This window comes from Hypomesus transpacificus, chromosome 23 (genome assembly GCF_021917145.1).
Source record: "Hypomesus transpacificus isolate Combined female chromosome 23, fHypTra1, whole genome shotgun sequence".
Lineage (NCBI taxonomy): Eukaryota > Metazoa > Chordata > Actinopteri > Osmeriformes > Osmeridae > Hypomesus > Hypomesus transpacificus.
Window position 1 is genome coordinate 4,793,881 of NC_061082.1, and position 21,151 is coordinate 4,815,031.

Below are 21,151 nucleotides of genomic sequence, written 5' to 3' on the forward strand. Positions count from 1 at the left end.
GTTGCGGTTAGGTCATTAAGTGACTTCAAATTACTGTGCAGTCATTGATTTTAAAGAAATGTGTCAATATCTTGTATGTCATGCTGTGTAAATGTGTTTATTATAATAAAAGGGTTAAATACAACAAATACAATTAGTCTACAGTGATAAACCCAATGCACCCAATAAGTATAATCACGCTATAATAAAGCATTATCAAACACATCCCACACCTGATCAAACCTGTTATGTTCAACCAGACCGTGAGCCTCAAACATGCTGCTGCCCTCTTCTGGACAACAGTAGTTATCACACTTTGAATTTATTTAAATGCCACAGTCTATTGATGGTTTATTTTCCAAGTTTACAGGGATCCCCATTAGTTACAGTTAGGGCTACCACCATTAAGTCCTTCTTTTACTTCCTTTACCAGATATACCCTTTAACAAAGCAACCTACTCCACAAATTATTCCAAAATTTACCACATTGGCTTCAACAATCAAATTGATAAAGGATCCCACAATGTATCCAATAATGCATGCTGTAGGGAATGTTATAATGAGTTTTATAATGATCATTCTATTGGATCCATAAATGTATGTCTCAATCAATCTATGATAGATACCCATAGTGACTCCAAAAATTATTCCAAAAAGGACTGCAGCAATTACATTAACAATGACTCCAGACTTCAATGTTTCACAAGTAGTATCTGATGAATGGTTCCCAGGACTCAGTAGAACCATGCCCAGTGATTCACACCTGTAATGAGTAATAACAAATCATTTGTGTGAGTTTTACATTCTGCAGGTAACATACAGTATTTGGCAGTACATGTGCATCCTACTTTGTGTGTGGTTTGCAGAATGTCCATGATCCAGTGGAAAAAGTATCACCAATGCAGTCTGAACATTCAGTGTCTTTGGATGATGTTGCTGCATAAACACATGTGGAGACACCTTGTTTAGTTGGCACATGCAGATGTTAATGAAAATATACATAGATGAGCTGTAGAAGAATGTGTCATGATTATTACAGGGGGTACAAGGGACTAAGAGACAAACCTTGCTGACTGACATATTGTCCAGGTTTACATCTGCTGTGTTTCTGGGCAACTTTACATCCTTGGTTAATTGGTAATTTGCAAAAGTATCCCTGAAGTGGTTCACACACAGCATCTGATGTGGATGTGCAACCCTGCTTGACCTTCAAACCTGAAACTGAGAAAACACATATGACCATTATCATCAGGAAGAGCTCATCTCAGCTACATGGAAACTGGTAAAGGCAGTTACCTGGATCACAGGTTGTACATGGAAAGCAGTTTGAGCGTCCGTTAGGCTGGTCAAGGTACGTAGGACCAGCACAAGGAATGCATTGAGTGGTTGTGAATTCAGTGCAATGTGCATGGACCCGGTTTCCTGGGGAATACAATATCATGATGTTATTCAGCTTACATACAGAAAGGTATGTGGAAGAATTTCCCAGTGGAGATGGACAGAACTATGTGACTATCCATATATCTAATCTATTGTGATTAACATGAGCACATAAGGACATTCTGGTTCTTCTATACGTTCTCACCAGGGGGACACATGGGGCAGCACTTCTCTCCTCTCAGGTACTCTGCTGGGCCACACCCAGTACAGAGTCCAGTGTGGAGAAACAGGACGAGGATCTACACATATTGGAAACAAGAGAAGTGGCAGTAGTATGTTTACAAAACTAGCAGTGCTGTTATGTCATTTTACTTAAAGCACAAGATAAATGAGACATGAGTTTGGTATAATTTGTCCTAATAAAATGTAAATTGTGTTTTAAGGATTTGAAGCTACAATGCTGAATGGTGGGCCTACTGTGTCTCTGACGGAAGATTCACCTGAAAATGAAAGTGGTTCTCCATTGATCCTAAAGCGTATGTGAAAAATGACACATTAAATCCAAGTTTGTATTTATTCAGACATCAAACAGAAAAAGTTATGAAGTCTCACTGCTTGCATATAATTAGTCAAATACACAATTTTGGAGCATCAGAAAATGAATTAAATTTTAGGAACAAGTTCAGACAGTTGTTACACAAACACGTATGAAACATACATCCACGTGTGAAACGTTCACATAGACACATATGAAATGCATGAATTGTTCATACATCTAACATGAAACGGGCGTATTCTTACATATGAAATATGTATGTAAGATACAGGTGGAACAGATTCACACTTACATAAAGCAAATGAAACGCTTGTATTGATCTGTAGGAACATTTCATAAGTATGTGTGTGCATATGTGTGTGTGTGCGTGTGTGTGTGTGTCTACATCTTGCAAATCTAAAGCTGTTGATAATCAGTTTATTGAACACAATATTTGCTCAGCAGTGAGATAGTTGATGAAACAGAGAACTATTATTAAGTATTAACTATTAACTATCCCAAGTTAGTTTAGTAATCACACCTGAAAGTAAAACTATCAAGTTGCCACAGACGTATGCTTTGGTACGGTTGGTTCCAGAAGACAAAAACAGATACCAAGATTGTCCAAGATTGCAAAGTAACAATGTCATGTGAAGGAATGTAGTTAGACCAATACTACCCACCTTTTTGTAACCATTTAATGACAAAATGTTTACATTTGGACTAATCAAGTAATGAATCAGTTAAAAGAGGCCTTTCATCAGTATATCCTCTCTTTCCAACTTCATTCCCTTCATCACTGGTTTAGAGGAGGGGAGCAGGGAGAGGAAGTGAAGCAAACTGAAAGCTACATCAAAACAAGATCCCCTCGATGAAAAAGACAATTATATCTTATTTGCCATAAAGCGCAAATGTGAATCTTATCAAATGTAATCTTACCAGCTGTTTAAGACGCTGAAGATGTTGCAAAAACCCAGAAAAGGTTTGAGGTTTCAGCAGACCTTGGTTCTTGGTTCTTGGTCTGAACTGACCGTGCTCTTGGTTGCAGTTCTCTTCAAACAAATCCCAACTTGTTTACTTCACCCTATGATAAAACAACAATCCCTCCCACCGAACTTGAAGTCGACGCTGATCATACCATGGTCTGGGTGAATACTTGATTCTGATTGGTTGCAGGGGTGTCCATTATCAGGTGATAATGTACACCTACTAAGTAGTTCCAGTAAAACTGTGTGCCTGGTACTGTCCTGGGTCCTCAGGGAGCAGGTAGACGGGTCAGTGTCTGACCGTACACAATATCCCTCACTGGACTGAGATCGAGCGTTAAAACTCATACATATCACAATTTGGAAATACTTGAACATTTGTGATTCAATCAAGAATATTATAAAGGTTTTATCGGTGAAAGGTTGACTATTCAAAATTATTTGTCGTTTATGTCGTATAACATAAATGTTGTCTGAGCACTTATTTCCCAGTTCCAAACCCAGGCCTTGGCCCCGTTCCAAACCCAGGCCTTGGCCCCGTTCCAAACCCAGGCCTTGGCCCCGTTCCAAACCCAGGCCTTGGCCCCGTTCCAAACCCAGGCCTTGGCTCCGTTCCAAACCCAGGCCTTGGCCCCTGAGGCTCCAGGGCCCTGGAGTGTCTGGGAGAGGATGGGTCGTTTGGGGTTTAGCACCGGACAAAGGATCATTAAGTTGGTCATTAAGTGACTTCCCCTCTAATTTCTGTAAAAGTAATTTTAAAGAAATGTGTCTTCGGCAGTGTCAATGTGTGTTTTTTATAATAAAAGGGTTAATTACACAATTAGTCTACAGTGATGAATCGGATGTCATGTTGAAGAGAATTTTATTTCACTTACATTTTAGGGATATTGTTTTTACTCTGTAATAAGGCATTCTAATAGAAATCCCACACCGATGCTAACACCTGTTCTTGTATTTAGTCAGACTGTGAGTCTCAACTCAATGCTGCTTCCCTCCTCTGGACACTTCTGTAATCACACTTTGAATCCTGAAAGCCACAGTCCAATGTTGGTTTATTACGTTTATTGGGATCCCCATTAGTTAGGGCCACCACCACTCAATAATCCTAGAGACAGTGTATCCTGTAAGTATGTTTAGAAAAAACATGAAGCCAAAACTAAAAAACCAACCCACCCTCATTTCAAATGTGACCATAGTGAATGGAAGAAAGAGGACATCAGGGACAAGTGAACCCAGACTAAAAAGAATTAGAAAATTGCTGATGGATCTCTCAGGAAACATTTTAACAAAAATGAGAATAATGACACTATTAATGACTCCCACTATTACTCCAATAATGACGTCAACCATGACTCCAGACTTTAATCTTTCACAAGTAGTATCTGATGAATGGTTACCAGGACTGAGTTGGACCATGTCCAGTGATTCACACCTGCAAAGAGTAATGAGTAATAACAATTAATTTGTGTGAGTTTCACATTTTGCAGGTAGCTTACAGTATTTGGCAGTACATGTGCATCTTACTTTGTGTGTGGTTTGCAGAATGTCCATGATCCAGTGGAAAAGGTATCAGCAGTGCAGTCTGAACATTCAGTGTCTTTGAATGATGTTGCTGCATAAACACATGTGGAGACACCTTGTTTAGTTGGCACATGTAGATGTTACACTCCAGTGAGAAAAGATATATAGATGAGCTGTAGAAGAATGTGTCATGATTATTACAGGGGGTACAAGGGACTAAGAGACAAACCTTGCTGACTGATATATTGTCCAGGTTTACATCTGCTGTGTTTCTGGGCAACTTTACATCCTTGGTTAATTGGTAATTTGCAAAAGTATCCCTGAAGTGGTTCACACACAGCATCTGATGTGGATGTGCAACCCTGCTTGAGCTTCAAACCTGAAACTGAGAAAACACACATGACCATTATCATCAGGAAGAGCTCATCTCAGCTACATGGAAACTGGTAAAGGCAGTTACCTGGGTCACAGGTTGTACATGGAAAGCAGCTTGAGCGTCCGTTAGGCTGGTCAAGGTATGTGGGACCAGTACAAGGAATGCATTGAGTGGTTGTGAATTCAGTGCAATGTGCATGGACCCGGTTTCCTGGGAAATACAATATCATGATGTTATTCAGCTTACATACAGAAAGGTATGTGGAAGAATTTCCCAGTGGAGATGGACACAACTGGACACAACTATGTGACTATCCATATATCTAATCTATTGTGATAAACAATAGATGTTAATCCTGGTTCTTCCACAGGTTCTCACCAGGGGGACACATGGGGCAGCACTTCTCTCCTCTCAGGTACTCTGCTGGGCCACACCCAGTACAGAGTCCAGTGTGGAGAAACAGGACGAGGATCTACACATATTGGAAACAAGAGAAGTGGCAGTAGAATGTTTATAAAACTAGCAGTGCTGTTGTGTCATTTTACTTAAAGCACTAGATAAATGAGAAATAAGTTTGGTATAATTTGTCCTAATAAAATGTAAATTGTGTTTTAAGGATTTGAAGCTACAATGCTGAATGGTGGGCCTACTGTGTCTCTGACGGAAGATTCACCTGAAAATGAAAGTGGTTCTCCATTGATCCTAAAGCGTATGTGAAAAATGACACATTAAATCCAAGTTTGTATTTATTCAGACATCAAACAGAAAAAGTTATGAAGTCTCACTGCTTGCATATAATTAGTCAAATACACAATTTTGGAGCATCAGAAAATGAATTAAATTTTAGGAACAAGTTCAGACAGTTGTTACACAAACACGTATGAAACATACATCCACGTGTGAAACGTTCACATAGACACATATGAAATGCATGAATTGTTCATACATCTAACATGAAACGGGCGTATTCTTACATATGAAATATGTATGTAAGATACAGGTGGAACAGATTCACACTTACATAAAGCAAATGAAACGCTTGTATTGATCTGTAGGAACATTTCATAAGTATGTGTGTGTGTGCATATGTGTGTGTGTGCGTGTGTGTGTGTGTCTACATCTTGCAAATCTAAAGCTGTTGATAATCAGTTTATTGAACACAATATTTGCTCAGCAGTGAGATAGTTGATGAAACAGAGAACTATTATTAAGTATTAACTATTAAATATCCTAAGTTAGTTTAGTAATCACACCTGAAAGTAAAACTATCAAGTTGCCACAGACGTATGCTTTGGTACGGTTGGTTCCAGAAGACAAAAACAGATACCAAGATTGTCCAAGATTGCAAAGTAACAATGTCATGTGAAGGAATGTAGTTAGACCAATACTACCCACCTTTTTGTAACCATTTAATGACAAAATGTTTACATTTGGACTAATCAAGTAATGAATCAGTTAAAAGAGGCCTTTCATCAGTATATCCTCTCTTTCCAACTTCATTCCCTTCATCACTGGTTTAGAGGAGGGGAGCAGGGAGAGGAAGTGAAGCAAACTGAAAGCTACATCAAAACAAGATCCCCTCGATGAAAAAGACAATTATATCTTATTTGCCATAAAGCGCAAATGTGAATCTTATCAAATGTAATCTTACCAGCTGTTTAAGACGCTGAAGATGTTGCAAAAACCCAGAAAAGGTTTGAGGTTTCAGCAGACCTTGGTTCTTGGTTCTTGGTCTGAACTGACCGTGCTCTTGGTTGCAGTTCTCTTCAAACAAATCCCAACTTGTTTACTTCACCCTATGATAAAACAACAATCCCTCCCACCGAACTTGAAGTCGACGCTGATCATACCATGGTCTGGGTGAATACTTGATTCTGATTGGTTGCAGGGGTGTCCATTATCAGGTGATAATGTACACCTACTAAGTAGTTCCAGTAAAACTGTGTGCCTGGTACTGTCCTGGGTCCTCAGGGAGCAGGTAGACGGGTCAGTGTCTGACCGTACACAATATCCCTCACTGGACTGAGATCGAGCGTTAAAACTCATACATATCACAATTTGGAAATACTTGAACATTTGTGATTCAATCAAGAATATTATAAAGGTTTTATCGGTGAAGAATCAACTATTCTAAATTCTTTGTTGTCCATGTCGAACAGCATATATGTTGTCTGAGCCCTTAGTTCCCAGTTCCAAACCCAGGCCATGGCCCTGTTCCAAACCCAGGCCTTGGCCCCTGTGGCTCCAGGGCCATTTTAGGGATAATATTTTCACTTCACATTACACCTGTTCTATTCAGTCCTACTATGAGTTTCAAACACTTTGCTGCCTTCCTCTGGACAACTTTTGTCATCACATTTTGACATATCTTTTCACAAACAACACGACACAAAAACGTTGAGTGTTTTAGTTGTACTTTTTTCAACCTTTCGAAACGTTTTTGTTCGAAACCTTTTTTCAAAATCGTTTTTTCAACACTGAAGTACTTCAAAATTATTCCAAAATAGCAGCACATGCAAACACAGACCTAGCTTAAGTTAAACGTAAGAATAACAAATTATTTACATAAATGACCTAATTAACCATATGGAGTACGGTCTTCTGACTTTGCTATGTTCTAGTCTACATGAGAACATATTTGATGTGCATGTTGTTTTGCAGCTTCTCCATTTCCCCTTCTGCCTCGTCATCTGACAGGTTTGTCTGCATTGTTAACATGGCAAGTGACTGGTGCTATCTATCATCATAAGTATCTGCCTTGTGATTATCCTTCACTGCATTGTTAACATGGCAAGTGACTGGTACTATCTGTCATCATAAGTATCTGCCTTGTGATTATCCTTCACTGCATTTATGAACAATCAGGGTGATGCCCTCAGTGGTTCCCAGAACTTACATGCAAGTTTCAGTCTATAAACAGAACAGAGATTAGGCCTATTTACTGCTAATGTTTGAATAATGACAGGACCTTTTACTACAGTACAAAGTGTTCTGTTCACCAGGAGTGGGGCTAGAATATGAGTTTGTTTACTTTTGATAGTTCTTCTTCCACTCATGTTGAGGAAGTAGAAGAGGAAGTGTATGTGGTTTCCTGTCAGATGCCATAAAAGGGAACACTTCAACTACTGTATTTATGTTGAATGTAGCCCACACATCTCTATATTTATGTCTGTACCAGAAACTTGTTAAAACATCTTTGTTTAACTAAATGTCTAGTGCTGATAATGCATAAAAGATGCATATTTTACAACTTGTACGGTAAATCATGTTGTTTATTATGAATTTGTCTTAATATCATTCAGTGCCTTCTTGCAAGTAAGAATGTTATTATTCTGTGTATACATACATGCTAGTTCATATGAGCTGTGACAGTGACAAACATTGGACAGTATTTACAACATCTAACCACAACTACCTGAAGGCCATATTCTTTTATATATCTTTTTTATCATTACAATTTTACAGAATCTTTATCTCCCTGTCTGTCTCAAAGGTACCAAACACCGGGTAAATCTTCCCTGCGTCACCAAAGTCAGCATCAAAGGTGTAGATGTGCCGTTTCTGCTGAGCATCATAAAAGGAGACCTGCCCTTCCTCCATATCCAGGAACACCCCTAACCTGGAGGGTGCAGAGCGCTCCAGCTTAGTGACCGGTGAGGTCATGGCCATCAGCTGACCAAGCTGCAGGCGGAGGGTCCAGTAACCAGCTGTTGTGTTGAGGTCAACAAACCCATGTCGAGGTGCAGACTCTCTGACCACTCCTATCCTCCACTCATTCTTCCCTCTGACCTCCACCTCCCAGTAATGTCTGCCTGAGGTAAAGCCCTGTGCTCCCTGAACACACCACCACCCATCGTACTGACTCAGAGTCCTGCTGTATCCATCCCACGGGTTGTGTTGACTCTCTATGATGGTGTCCATCTTAACCCTTTTCCTGTCCCTGGACACTTTGAGGCTTGGATTTGCTGTATCTGGATCGAGTGTGATGTCATCTACAATGCAATAAAATAAAGTTAACATCAGTCTTTTCATATTTTTAATACACAGCATACATTGACAGAGTTACTTTGCATGTGTTGATGGCGAATGAGTAGGTAAAGAAACTATTATCTGAAACTATTTGGCGTTATCTTGTGAAAGCTATCTAAAGTATGTATCTTCATTCTTGTTTTCTTACCTGATGCTTTAGAAATCCAGTCCCAAACTGTAAAAGACAAAAATTACATTTAGATGTTTTTGTTGTGTTTTTTTAAAGGCAGACAATGTTTTTTTAGACAAGAAAAGAGTACACACCAGAGTCAGGAATGTGATTCAGAGCCACTAAAGTGAATAAAAACAACAATTGTTATTTGTTTACACTTTAGATAACACCAAATTCTTTCTAGATGTGTCACACTCTGAGACATACCTCTGCTCCCAAACCTCTGCTTGGTTGTGAGCCACTGCTTGGAAATGCAGCCCTGAAAAAATGAAAACAAAACCGATGTGAATGTCAGTTTCATGCCATGACATGTCTTTAATCATCCTGAATGCCACAGTTGGGGAGTTTAGAGTTTGCATGAAGGACTCACCTCATTTGTATGCTCCTGCAGCAAACTCCAGATGAGGAAGTCCATGACAGGGAGCATGCTGGGAAGGTTTCCTTTCTTCCACTGTCTCTCCAGGTCCTGCAGCACTGAACACACATCATCCCCCAGACACAGCTTATCCTGCAGGGACACCAACATGGGATGAGACCAGGGAGATTCTCTACACTGCAGTTTACTATGCAACATGATGAACATGTATGTGCTGCTCATTTCACCTTCTCCCTGGTGTTGAGGCTCCAGGCCCAGTCAGACAGCACCTTCCTGGCTTCCTTAAGTCTGAGTTCCTCATCTGGCATGTGATCAGATGTGGTCTGATTATGTTCCTCCTTCATCTGGGAATAAACAAGTTTCATCCAGGTCACAAGTTATGCAGCTGAAATGGAACTTACAACATAGTCTTGTTGTTGAATTAATATTGTCCGAGCAGTACTATGTAATTTGAGATATGTTGAGCAAGCAACATCAACTTAAAGGTGTGTGTTTACAGTAAGGATGCTGGCACAACACCAGTGTCTAACCTGTTCTGGTGACAGTGAGTGCTTTACTTCATCAGCCCAGTGCAGGATACAGCATTGTCTCTCCTCCACACTAGATCCATCTTCACAGACTCTGGTCAGCAGTGATGAGTCTCTAATCTGTGTAGAATGACACACGACCATTAAGAACTGTCTCGTGGTTTGGAAGACAGTTGATCTGATCTTGTCTCTAATCTCTGTCTTAAAACATTGTGAACTGACCTACCTGAAGAATCTTGTTAAGTTCATCTGATAAACCTCTTATGATAAGTTTAGACTCATCAAAGGTAAAATCTTCTTTCTCCTGGTATCCCTGGGGGTAAATAGTCAGGGCTTAACAGTGTCTGCTGATTTATGTAAGGATATTTATTATGATATTCAAGGGAAATACATTTTATTTTTGTCCTCACCAAAATCATGAGGACTTTTCTCTTGAGACGTTCCGTCAACTGTTATATTGAAAATACAGTGAGACATGTTATAGACAGAAGACATGTTATACACAGAGAAATGTTATACACAGAAGAACATTCTACTGCTCATTCCAGTACATGTTGATAACACTTCGGACTGTTTGCTCAGCAGTGAGATACTGTAGTTGATGATAAAGTGAACTACTTGATTTGCCTGAGTTAGCTTAGTAACCACACCTGAAAGTTAAACTATCCAGTTGCCACAGAAATATGTTGCACGGTTGGTTCCAGGAGACAAAAACAGATACCATAATTGCCCAAGATTGCAAAGATGACAATGTTATGAGATAGAATGTAGACCAATTATTATAATACCCGCCTTTTTTTTATTACTTGATGACAAAATATTTACATTTGGACTAATTAAGTAATTAATCTGTTCAAACTGGTCTTTCATAAGTATTCTTTCTTCCAACATATTACCTTCATGTTTGGTTTAGTAAAGGGTTGTGAACAACTGGTTCTTTCCTTGGACTTTTTGAAGGGACTTCCAAAGCTGCCATAACTACCACAAACCCTCTCTGAAACAAACACAAGCATAGAGTGGTGAGAGGAAGTAAATGTAATAGCGTAGAGAAAACTCTAAGCTACATCAAAACAAGATCCCCACATTTAAAAGGTTGTGGTATCTTACTTGCCATAAAGCACAAATGTGAATTTTGTCAAATGCAATCTTACCAGCTGTTTGAGGAGCCATCCTCAGCCTGAATATGTTACAAAAAAACAGAAAAAAAGTTTCATGTTTCAGCAGAGCTTGGTTCTTGTTTCGGTCTGTACTGACAGTTGGTTAGTTGCAGTTCTCTTCAAATAGAACAGTACAAACTTGTTGTTCTAGTAACAGCCTAGAAGCCACACAGTCCCCGCCCACTGTTCAAATTTGAAGTTGCTGATTAGCTGCTGCTCTTGCTAGTCTAAGTGCATAACTCTTATCTGCAATAATAGCAATGTCTAAATATGACAACTGAAAGCATTATGTCTCCGTTTTATTACGTAGGTTCACTTGATGTGGCTGCAGAGAGGATAAAAGCCCTGAGAAAGCTATCCCCTTCTGCTTCCTTCTCCCCATAGAGCCTTCCTGCGCCTGGTGCTGTCCTTCTGGATCCTAAGGGAGCAGGTAGACCCGTCAGTCAGACAGTACACGCTATCCCTGACTGGACTGAGATCGAGCGTGAGAACTCCTCACTGTGAGCGTATCTGACACATACTAGCATTCCCCCATCTTCACATGGATAACTCCTAAGGCAGGGCCAGGGGTGTTCAATCCTGGTCCTCAGGGTCCGCTGTCCTGGATGTTTTAGATGTTTCCCTGCTCCAACACACATGATTCACATGTATGGTCGTTATCAAACTTCCACAGAGCAGGGTAATATAATTTACAACTTGTAGGAATATTAAGCATATATAGTCTATATAAGACTATAAGACAAAACTATATAAGCATATAAAGCATATATAGTCTGCGTTCATGACAAACGGCAAATAGAAAAACCGAAACTGGGGTGTTCCATAATTCATGAGCAAAATTCTGTGGCTGCTTAAATGAAGTGTTGGGACTTTCCTTATTTACTCAAACAAATATCATGGGTTACCCCCCCCCCCCCCCCTTCTGTCTCGAGCATCGAATTCAAAATATTTAGGAAGCAAACAAAAAAAATGCCTTTCACATGCCCGTAAAAAATAATGTTAAAAATACACAAACAGACAAAGTTGTGACGAATGCTAGATAGCTTGCTTTCCCTTGGGTCCATAAGTTTATTCTCTTACTAGATACTTTTTTTTGACAGCGCGCTGTACGTTGGTTTAACGTCATTGCACGTAATGCAACGTGGAAAAAAAATAATAAACAGAAAATCCATCATGGCGGCTGACAGTGATGTGAGTACTTTAGCTCAAATAACCAACTAACCTCTGAACAACTATTAAATTAAAGTTCGCACAATAACAGCACTAATAACAGTGGGCCTTTATTATATTAATTTCAATCATTCATTTATATTGCAGCCCGAGTCGGAGGTGTTTGAGATCACGGATTTCACCACCGCGTCGGAGTGGGAAAGGTTAGAGATAGCAAACGCTAAGAAATGTAGCTAGACCATCTGCCTTGAAAGTGATCTCATGTTCATCGTCTGAACATAATGAACGTGGCCGTTGTTATCTGTTAAGTGTCCGAGAAGTATGTGACTAAGAGATTTTTTTGTTCGAAACCCGCTAGCCAGCACAAACTACCTAGCCAGTTGGCTAACTGATAATGTTTGCTAACCTACAACTTGTTATTGCAAGCTAGCTAGCAGGACAGTATCTGTCATTTTTTTTTTTGATATCCGTCCTTTATCTATTCTTTTCAAGTTTATGGAATATGCAAATGTATCAAGTTTGTCACATGCATTTTACATTGGATGATAATTCGCCAAATAACGCCAGTTGGCAAATTTTTATGGTTTTATGGAGACTAAGTGTTTTGCTGCATCTCACGGCGAAAACAACCGATTACTGTACGAAACGGTTATTTTATCTAGCTTTTTACAAAACATGTATCACTGAAACTCAGCTCTTTGTTTACAACATGTAAAAGTGCAGGTCTGGACTTCAAAAAAGATGTATGTATGTGACATGAGACTCTTGTGTATTCAGTGCGCCTAACTCCCTGATCCTGGTCTCTCAGGTTCGTGTCCAGAGTTGAGGAGGTTTTAAATGACTGGAAACTGATTGGCAACTCTACAGCCAAGTCCCCAGAGAAGGTAACCAATCAACTGTCACATAGTCGTGCACGTTCTTACCAATGAAGAACCATACAAACACCCATCAGTCAGTGTCTTCTGTAACAGCTTCACACATTCATGGATGCTGATATGTCCTGTTTCATCCAGGGTGAATACACCAGCGGCATCTGGGAGGAGAAGACTCTGGATATCAACTTTGCAGATTTCAAGTTCTCCATAACGCATCACTTCCTGAAGCAGGAGTCTGACGACTTGGCGGAGGGGAAGGAGGCCGCTGAGGAGGGTACGTTTGGATCCTTTTAACCACAGTCCCTTCCAGCATGAATCATGTTTCCTAGCTAGCTACTGGACTAGCATCAGTCCCTTCCAGTATGAATCATGTTTCCTAGCTAGCTACTGGACTAGCATCAGTCCCTTCCAGCATGAATCATGTTTCCTAGCTAGCTACTAAACTAGCATCAGTCCCTTCCAGCATGAATCATGTTTCCTAGTTAGCTACTGAACTAGCATCAGTCCCTTCCAGCATGAATCATGTTTCCTAGCTAGCTACTGGACTAGCATCAGTCCCTTCCAGCATGAATCATGTTTCCTAGCTAGCTACTGGACTAGCATCAGTCCCTTCCAGCATGAATCATGTTTCCTAGCTAGCTACTAGACTAGCATCAGTCCCTTCCAGCATGAATCATGTTTCCTAGCTAGCTACTGGACTAGCATCAGTCCCTTCCAGCATGAATCATGTTTCATAGCTAGCTACTGGACTAGCATCAGTCCCTTCCAGCATGAATCATGTTTCCTAGCTAGCTACTGGACTAGCATCAGTCCCTTCCAGCATGAATCATGTTTCCTAGCTAGCTACTGGACTAGCATCAGTCCCTTCCAGCATGAATCATGTTTCCTAGCTAGCTACTGAACTAGCATCAGTCCGTCCCAGCATGAATAATGGTTTTTAGCCTGCTAGCTACTGAATTAGCATTAGCAAGATTTTTGAAGATTCTTTAATATGGTAACAGGTGGCTACTTTATAACTGCAAACAAATGCCATTAGTGGTGACTGAATACTTTCAAACAACACTTCATTTAGTCAGAGATATGTCGAGATGAGAATAGATCTATTGAGATCCCGAGGACTAAATGTCCATGGAAACACACATTCACTTCTAATCAATATCCAGCTAAGAGTGGTCAGGAATCGAAAATGATTGATCATGTTTCTGGTGACCTAATGTTAATTAGATATGGACATCAAACTGTCCAGAGCTTTTACAATATCTCTCCCTCTATCTCTCTCTGTCTCTCTCTCTCTCTCTCTCTCTCTCTCTCTCTCTCTCTCTCTCTCTCTCTCTAGATGCCTTCCCCATGGCCATGCAAGACCTCATCTGTATGAACAACGACTTCCCTCCCAGGGCCCACTGCCTGGTCAGATGGTGAGGGGGCCAGCTGAGTCTGAGTCTGACCTTAGCTGAACACCTCGGCCTCTGAAATGTCCCTGAATGTTTACCTTGTGACTTGGGGAGTGAGGGATTTCTGTTGAAGCTGGACTGTACTGATGCATGCTGTCTGTAACAGTCCACTCTGTGTCTGTGTGTGTGCGGGCAGGTACGGCATGAGAGAGTTTGTGGTCATATCCCCAGGAGCAAACTGCGAGGCCATCATCAGTGAGTCCAAGTGCAACCTTCTCTTCAGCTCCATCTCCATCTCCCTGGCCAACACTGGCTGGTAAGGACCCGTCACCCAGGGCAACTCACACCGCAAAGGAACCGTAACCCCTAGCGCAGGTTCATAGGCTTGCTTCCTGCCTGGTTAGTCACCATCATCCCCACAGCCCACGGCAACAAACCGTTTGCTGTCCCTATGGTAACCAAAGAGCGATAAAGAAAAGTGTGACGATAAAAAAAAGATGCCCTAATTACAGTTGTGCTGAAAACACATTTCTTGTGGACAAACTGGCCGTTTGAGGGTTAGTTAAAACCACGGTGCGGATGAACAGATGAGGCAGCGTGAGCTTCTCCACACAGCAGCTGACGGCGCTGCCCCTGTAGAGCCAATCTGTAGAGCCCCTCTGTAGAGCCTCTCTGTAGAGCCCCTCTGTATAGCCCCTCTGTAGAGCCCCTCTGTAGAGCCTCTCTCTGTAGAGACGCTCTAGAGCCCCTCTGTAGAGCCCCTCTGTAGAGCCCCTCTGTAGAGCCCCTCTGTAGAGCACTCTGTAGAGCCCCTCTGTAGAGCCCCTCTGTATAGCCCTTCTGTAGAGCCCCTCTGTAGAGCCCCTCTGTGGAGCCTCTCTGTAGAGCCCCTCTGTAGAGCCTCTCTGTAGAGCGTCTCTGTATAGCCCCTCTGTAGAGCCCCTCTGTAGAGCCTCTCTCTGTAGAGCGTCTCTGTAGAGCGTCTCTGCAGAGCGTCTCTGTAGAGCGTCTCTGTAGAGTCCCTCTGTAGAGCGTCTCTGTAGAGTCCCTCTGTAGAGCTCTCTGTAGAGCCCCTCTGTAGAGCTTCTCTCTGTAGAGCCCCTCTGTAGAGCCCCCCTGTAGAGCCCCCCTGTAGAGCGTCTCTGTAGAGCGTCTCTGTAGAGCCCCCCTGTAGAGCCCCCCTGTAGAGCGTCTCTGTAGAGCCCCTCTCTGTAGAGCCCCTCTGTAGAGCCCCTCTGTAGAGCGTCTCTGTAGAGCGTCTCTGTAGAGCGTCTCTGTAGAGCGTCTCTGTAGAGCCGCTGTGTAAAAATAGAATCGTGGTGTGGGCGGCACAAGCTCTTTACCCGTGGCATCGCGTTGCAGCGGGGGTCACTGCGTAGCCATGGCAACTGCGGATGACGATGTTTGGCGGGAAGGGCTGCCGGCAAGGTCACCTGCCCTCCCGCTTGGGATGATGGGAGATGGAGTTAAGCCCGTGCTCTGGTACGACCCACCACCCCGGCCTGGGCGGAGACCGTTGAAGGGCAGAGGGCTGAATTGGTTTGTTTGTTAGCGTTAAATACTGTTTAGTGCAGAGATGATTGTTGAGGAGTACGAACTCAACGCTGCAGAACGCACCTTGTTGGTTTTTGAAGTGTCATCAAACAACGCGGTGGGCGTGCAGAATCAGTGGCAGAACGCTGATAATGTCGCATACAGTCAATTCACAGCCTCTCCTTTCACTTACCAAAGGATCATTACACTCCGATCATCCACTGGGAGGCTGAACATGACCTCACACCCAACCTGCAATTCCTCATCCGTCCACCAGGTGCTGCTCTGCAGCCGTGATAAAATAACAGACGAGGAGGTCTGCCATGCAGCTCCATCCAGCACACCTGCATTAAGCCTGTCTCCATCCTGTCTCTGTCCTCCAGCACACCTGCATTAAGCCTGTCTCCATCCTGTCCCCAGCACACCTGGATTAAGCCTGTCTCCATCCTGTCTCTGTCCTCCAGCACACCTGCATTAAGCCTGTCTCCATCCTGTCCTCCAGCACACCTGCATTAAGCCTGTCTCCATCCTGTCCCCCAGCACACCTGCATTAAGGCTGTCTCCATCCTGTCCCCCAGCACACCTGCATTAAGCCTGTCTCCATCCTGTCTCTGTCCTCCAGCACACCTGCATTAAGCCTGTCTCCATCCTGTCTCTGTCCCCCAGCACACCTGCATTAAGCCTGTCTCCATCCTGTCCCCCAGCACACTTGCATTAAGCCTGTCTCCATCCTGTCCCCCAGCACACCTGCATTAAGCCCATGTTCCCTCTCCTCTGTGTCCCCGCGGGAGCAGCCAGGTGCCCGTGTTCGTCCAGATTCAGCAGAAGTGGCGCAGGATGTACGCCGGGGAGTGTCAGGGCCCGGGGGTGAGGACCGACTTTGAGATGGTGCACCTGCGCAAGGTCCCCAACCAGTACAACCACCTCGCCGGCCTGCTGGACATCTTCAAGTCCAAGATAGTGAGTACGGAGCGCCGGCTGGAGACTGGCCATTCTGAGGGCTTGATCCACCCTGTATTAATACATCTTCGTAGGGAAAAACCCAGAAAACAGGTGTTCCTCTCATCTCCCTTCCTGACTGTCTCCCTCTCCTCTCCTTCCTCCTCCACCAGGGCTGCCCTCTGACCCCCCTACCCCCCATCAACATCTCCATCCGCTTCACCTACGTCCTGCAGGACTGGCAGCAGTACTCATGGCCCCAGCAGCCCCCTGGTGAGTGTCCCATAGGCCGCAACTCTAAAAAGCAGGAAGTAGATACGTGGGCAACTAGATGTTGTAGTTCAAGTGAGTAACATAAACAGTCCTCGCCCTCGGAGTGAGATCAAAGTCCACAGCTGTTCGTCAACGCTTCCCCACGCACCAGCTTACTTTTTTGGGATATTGATATGTAATGTACTTGCTCAACTTCCATCTTTACTCCAGATTCTGTAGTGGCTTCTTCCCAGAGTTAAGTAGCTCTCTCCGGGCTGGTGTTTAGCATGAGACGAGCGTTTTGAGTGGTTGGGGCGGGCGGAAACCAGTAGGAGGTCGAAGAGCTGTTTAACCGGCTTACAAACGGACGCCATTTTCTGCTCCTCTCCAACGGTACGAGAGGGAAGGGAGTAGGCGGGCAGAGGTCAACTAGATGTTCTTGTAACTCTGCCAGGGAACTGAGTGTATGTGTGTTGGTGTGAACCCTTTTTCAGTATGTACAATGCAGCAGCCATTTGCCTCGAAGGGTATATATAACATGTTTAAGAAAGCAACTTTTTGTGTGTGTTTGGTTTTGTTGGTTCTTTGTGAATAAAGAGGGTCTGAGCTAAGCGTGTCGTGTTCCCGCCCGCAGACTTCGACGCTCTCCTCGGAGGCGAGGTGGGAGGCGTGGAGTTCGGGAAGCTTCCTTTCGGCGCCTGCGAGGATCCAATCAGGTGAGGCCTATTGCAGCCATGACGACAAGGCACGCTCGTTAGGGATCTCTTGGGTGGTTTTCCCCCCCTCATGATTTAGTTTTCGGACTTGAGAACTGCAATATCTGTTTGTTAACAATAGGAGATATATGTGAAATTAACCTTTTTTAAATAAATATATATTTTATTCTCGTGTTCTAGTGAGCTTCACCTGGCAACCACGTGGCCTCACCTCACCGAGGGCATTGTCGTGGACAACGACGTCTACTCGTAAGTGTGAACCACCCATCCTCTGGTCTCTCCTCTGCTCTCTCCTTTTTCCTCTCTCCTATCTCCTATGGTCTCTCCTCTCTAATCTCCTCTCGCCTCTCCTCTTATCTCCTCTGGTCTCTCCTCTGCTCTCTCCTTTCTCCTCTCGCCTCTCTCCTCTCGCCTCTCTCATCTCCTCTTGTCTCTCTCCTCTCCTCTTGTCTCTCTCTTCTCCTCTCGTCTCTTCCCTCCTTGACAAAACGCCTGCAGGAGCCAGAATGTTTTATTAAAAGCTTTTCACCTTCCTGAGTGACAGCAGCAGCAGTGAAAGACGAGGTGGGAGGCGGGGGTCAACGTTTTGAAACGTCTCTTCTGAGGCAGACGAGCCGCAAAGAGCTCACGCACACGCCGAGGTGATGCCGACGCTCGGAACAAGTTCTAGAACCTTCGCGACACTGTGAACAGGTTCTGTCGCCCATTTGAATTTCCAGGGCGTCAGACAGTGTAGGTGTGTGAGGGGGCGGATGTGGAGGAGGTGAATTAGAGAGAGAGAGGTCAGGGAGAAAGGAGAGAGAGAGGAAGTGAACGAGTGTGGAAGTAGGGGTGGTTTTAACAAGTACCTCTGTAGTGGTGTCGGACTGCATTAAAGGCCAAATTGATTCACGGACGGCAAATTTTCAGTTTTCCTGGTCTAGGCTCTGAAAATGGTGCTCAGCGAGCCGTCGTATCATATTAACGCTGTTTGTGTTTCCTCGACGTCCCTGAACCCCCCTCCCAGCTCCACTCACGGTTCCATCCTCTTCTCTGTAATTACGCAGAAGATTCTTTTTTTGAAGCATCTCAGAAAATCTGTGCACCTGAAGCAGAGGAGGATGGACTGGTGATGATGGTGATTACCCAGCCAGAGACAAGCAGGTCCACCTCCAGGAGATCTGAGGAGTTATTTTCATGACTTCCAGAAAAGGAAAGAGGGAGAAAAAAAGTGAAGCAATTTTGGCGGGGAAAGGTTTATTTTAATTAGCTTAAGGCTATTTACATAAAAACTAAGCTTCAAGTAAACACAATGCAGTTGCAATGCTGTGGATTAAAAATGTGAATATGTGATTTTTTTCATTCTTCTCGCATTCGATAGGATGAATTTCAAGAACACATCCAAACATTAGAATGTTGCCACGACTATCGAGGCAGAGAGCAAATAAATGGGTGTTGTGTGTCCTAACCTTGACCGACAATGGTGGTCTGCCGAGTTTGGACCCAGCGACCTTCCCCCATGTGATCTGACCATATGTCCTCTCCACGTGTGACCCCACAGTGACCTGGACCCTCTCCAGGCCCCTCATTGGTCCGTGCGAGTCCGCAAGGCTGACAACCCCCAATGCCTGCTGGGTAAGATCTTACATCCACTGCCAGAACTAGTGATACGACAGAAAAGTCGCAATCCCACATCTGATGTCCCTGAAATACTGTTTATTGAGGGGTTCAGTCCCTTTATTCACCCCCTGGAAGGCGAGGTGTGTGTAATGAGGCTGAGGGGGATTTAAACATTTCTCTTCCGCATCCAGGAGACTTCCTGACGGAGTTCTTCAAGCTGTGCTGCAGGAAGGAGACCACCGAGGACGTGCTGGGCCGAGGGGCGGCCGAGGACGAGGGCAAAGGTCAGTCGCATCACCTGTCCAATGAGCATGAAGTTCACCACGGCTCCATGTTGAAACTGTCCAAGCAGTCCCTCCCTGGTGTCCCTCCCCCTGTTCTGATTGGACAATTCCAGGCTTGTGAAACCAACATGGGGGGTGTCTTAATCCTGGGTTTGTTTAGGTTTTTAAACACACTGAGAATCGAAGCTTGCAGATGGAAGGAAAGACAGAAAGCGGAGATTCTCTGATTTTCACACGGAGCGTTTGTTTCACCAGACGCTTGTTTGTTTACCGATGCGTGTCGAGATAGCATATGCTCTACCAGCTTCCACCTCTCCACTTCCTGTTGTGATACACTTCTCCCCCCCCCCCCCCCCCCCCCCCCCCCCCAGACAACAGTGACATCACGGCCGCCCTGTCGAAGCTCACGGAGCCTGCGGCGGTGCCCATCCCCAAGCTGTCCGTGTCCAACATGGTGCACAGCGCCCGCAGACGCATCCGCCGACACCGCCGCATAGACGAGTCTCCGCTCAGCAACGACGTCCTCAACTCCATACTGCTGGTGAGGGGGCGCACACACACACACACACACACACACACACACACAGACACAGACACAGACACACACACCAGACCGGAGTGTCAGCTGTGACCACTAGGTCATGTGTTTAAAATGTGATGTGTGCTGAAACCCTCTGAAGGCTTAAAGAGGATTTGGCTCCTCAGACATCCAGAAGTGTCTTTACCTTTGTGGCCAGGTGTAGGCACGTTCGTGTGTGTGTGTGTAACCAGAAGGCAGGTGAGGGCTGACTGCTTGCTGCACTCACAAGCGGACTCACACAGGCGTGTTTTGTGGTGTTTCAGTGACTCACACAGGCGTGTTTTGTGGTGTTTCAGTGACTCACACAGGGGTGTTTTGTGGTGTTTCAGTATCTGTTTCCCGATGCGGCGGTGGAGAAGGCGTCCTCCGAGGCGAGCGAGAGCAAGGCCACGCAGTCGAGCACAGATGGAAAAGGGGAGCAGGAGAAAGACTCTGACTACGTAGGTTATGTCTGGCCTGCTGTCTCTGGGCTGACTCACAGGCTGTCCATGGCTTCACGTCATAGCTGCTCTGTTGTGGTTAAGATGTTAGATGGATGCAATGATGGGTGGGTTATTTGAGTAGCGTTGCAGTTGTGGTGTTAGCTACTTACTCTGTTGTCTGTCCATCTCTCTCTGTCTGTCTCTGTCTCTCTTCCTGTCTGTCTCTCTCTTTCTCTCTTTCTCTCTCTCTTTCTCTCTCTCTTTCTCTCTCCCTCTCCTCCAGAACCTGTTTAACCAGCTGAAGTCAGCGCCCAGCGACAGCCTGACGTACCGGCTGGCTCTGTGCGTGTGC

General features: G+C 44.1%; 4 protein-coding genes across 7 annotated transcripts in view; 1 reads left to right on the top strand and 3 right to left on the bottom strand.

Moving 5' to 3' along the window:
- Positions 1 to 78: 78 nt before the first annotated feature.
- LOC124485152 (tumor necrosis factor receptor superfamily member 14-like) lies at positions 79 to 3,052 on the bottom strand. 2 transcript variants are annotated; one of them, XM_047046528.1, is made up of 8 exons: positions 2,834 to 2,997; positions 2,578 to 2,741; positions 1,860 to 1,888; positions 1,565 to 1,658; positions 1,276 to 1,401; positions 1,045 to 1,200; positions 828 to 915; positions 79 to 742 (listed from the first exon to the last, which is right to left on the bottom strand). In XM_047046528.1, exons 3-8 carry the CDS (start codon positions 1,881 to 1,883, stop codon positions 406 to 408), a joined length of 825 nt encoding a protein of 274 aa, XP_046902484.1. In that variant the 5' UTR covers positions 1,884 to 1,888; positions 2,578 to 2,741; positions 2,834 to 2,997; the 3' UTR covers positions 79 to 405. The 2 variants fall into 2 exon arrangements, with proteins under 2 accessions (XP_046902484.1, XP_046902483.1); XM_047046527.1 differs by lacking the exon at positions 2,578 to 2,741 and having other exon boundaries at positions 2,834 to 3,052.
- Positions 3,053 to 3,725: 673 nt separating this feature from the next.
- LOC124485151 (tumor necrosis factor receptor superfamily member 14-like) lies at positions 3,726 to 6,584 on the bottom strand. Its single transcript, XM_047046526.1, has 7 exons — positions 6,429 to 6,584; positions 5,451 to 5,479; positions 5,156 to 5,249; positions 4,862 to 4,987; positions 4,631 to 4,786; positions 4,405 to 4,492; positions 3,726 to 4,312 (listed from the first exon to the last, which is right to left on the bottom strand). Exons 2-7 carry the CDS (start codon positions 5,472 to 5,474, stop codon positions 3,961 to 3,963), a joined length of 840 nt encoding a protein of 279 aa, XP_046902482.1. The 5' UTR covers positions 5,475 to 5,479; positions 6,429 to 6,584; the 3' UTR covers positions 3,726 to 3,960.
- A 1,447-nt stretch (positions 6,585 to 8,031) lies between these two features.
- Positions 8,032 to 11,430, bottom strand: LOC124485144 (butyrophilin subfamily 3 member A1-like). Its single transcript, XM_047046515.1, has 11 exons — positions 11,033 to 11,430; positions 10,778 to 10,875; positions 10,292 to 10,330; positions 10,108 to 10,194; positions 9,885 to 10,001; positions 9,582 to 9,698; positions 9,349 to 9,486; positions 9,186 to 9,237; positions 9,071 to 9,097; positions 8,955 to 8,981; positions 8,032 to 8,769 (listed from the first exon to the last, which is right to left on the bottom strand). The coding sequence occupies exons 1-11, from the start codon at positions 11,049 to 11,051 to the stop codon at positions 8,237 to 8,239; spliced, it is 1,254 nt and encodes a 417-aa protein (XP_046902471.1). The 5' UTR covers positions 11,052 to 11,430; the 3' UTR covers positions 8,032 to 8,236.
- A 698-nt stretch (positions 11,431 to 12,128) lies between these two features.
- The window catches only part of rab3gap1 (RAB3 GTPase activating protein subunit 1), a 28,577-nt gene continuing 19,554 nt past the window's right edge, over positions 12,129 to 21,151 (top strand). For 2 of the 3 annotated variants that reach the window (XM_047046477.1, XM_047046478.1), the window contains exons 1-15: positions 12,129 to 12,229; positions 12,356 to 12,411; positions 13,017 to 13,092; positions 13,222 to 13,357; positions 14,420 to 14,498; positions 14,671 to 14,790; positions 16,802 to 16,967; positions 17,120 to 17,219; positions 17,833 to 17,914; positions 18,095 to 18,163; positions 19,455 to 19,528; positions 19,705 to 19,797; positions 20,169 to 20,338; positions 20,707 to 20,817; positions 21,083 to 21,151. The exon at positions 21,083 to 21,151 is cut by the window's right edge and continues 104 nt beyond it. In XM_047046477.1, the coding sequence (XP_046902433.1) occupies positions 12,173 to 12,229; positions 12,356 to 12,411; positions 13,017 to 13,092; positions 13,222 to 13,357; positions 14,420 to 14,498; positions 14,671 to 14,790; positions 16,802 to 16,967; positions 17,120 to 17,219; positions 17,833 to 17,914; positions 18,095 to 18,163; positions 19,455 to 19,528; positions 19,705 to 19,797; positions 20,169 to 20,338; positions 20,707 to 20,817; positions 21,083 to 21,151 (1,458 nt within the window). In that variant the 5' untranslated portion in view covers positions 12,129 to 12,172. The remainder of the gene's footprint in view (positions 12,230 to 12,355; positions 12,412 to 13,016; positions 13,093 to 13,221; positions 13,358 to 14,419; positions 14,499 to 14,670; positions 14,791 to 16,801; positions 16,968 to 17,119; positions 17,220 to 17,832; positions 17,915 to 18,094; positions 18,164 to 19,454; positions 19,529 to 19,704; positions 19,798 to 20,168; positions 20,339 to 20,706; positions 20,818 to 21,082) is intronic. The other variant, XM_047046476.1, reaches the window with a different exon arrangement.

Excerpts from the sequence above, each read along its gene's own strand:
- LOC124485152 (XM_047046527.1), bottom strand. The coding sequence starts at position 1,883 with ATGGAGAACCACTTTCATTTTCAG. Across the intron at positions 1,402-1,564 it reads CTGCCCCATGTGTCCCCCTG|GAAACCGGGTCCATGCACAT; the intron begins GTGAGAACGTAT and ends TGTATTCCCCAG. Across the intron at positions 743-827 it reads TTCTGCAAACCACACACAAA|GTGTGAATCACTGGGCATGG; the intron begins GTAGGATGCACA and ends TACTCATTACAG.
- LOC124485144 (XM_047046515.1), bottom strand. Across the intron at positions 10,002-10,107 it reads AACTTAACAAGATTCTTCAG|ATTAGAGACTCATCACTGCT; the intron begins GTAGGTCAGTTC and ends CATTCTACACAG. Across the intron at positions 9,699-9,884 it reads ACTCACTGTCACCAGAACAG|ATGAAGGAGGAACATAATCA; the intron begins GTTAGACACTGG and ends GTTTATTCCCAG.
- LOC124485151 (XM_047046526.1), bottom strand. The coding sequence starts at position 5,474 with ATGGAGAACCACTTTCATTTTCAG. Across the intron at positions 4,493-4,630 it reads ACAATATATCAGTCAGCAAG|CAACATCATTCAAAGACACT; the intron begins GTTTGTCTCTTA and ends GTGTTTATGCAG. Across the intron at positions 4,313-4,404 it reads TTCTGCAAACCACACACAAA|GTGTGAATCACTGGACATGG; the intron begins GTAAGATGCACA and ends TACTCTTTGCAG.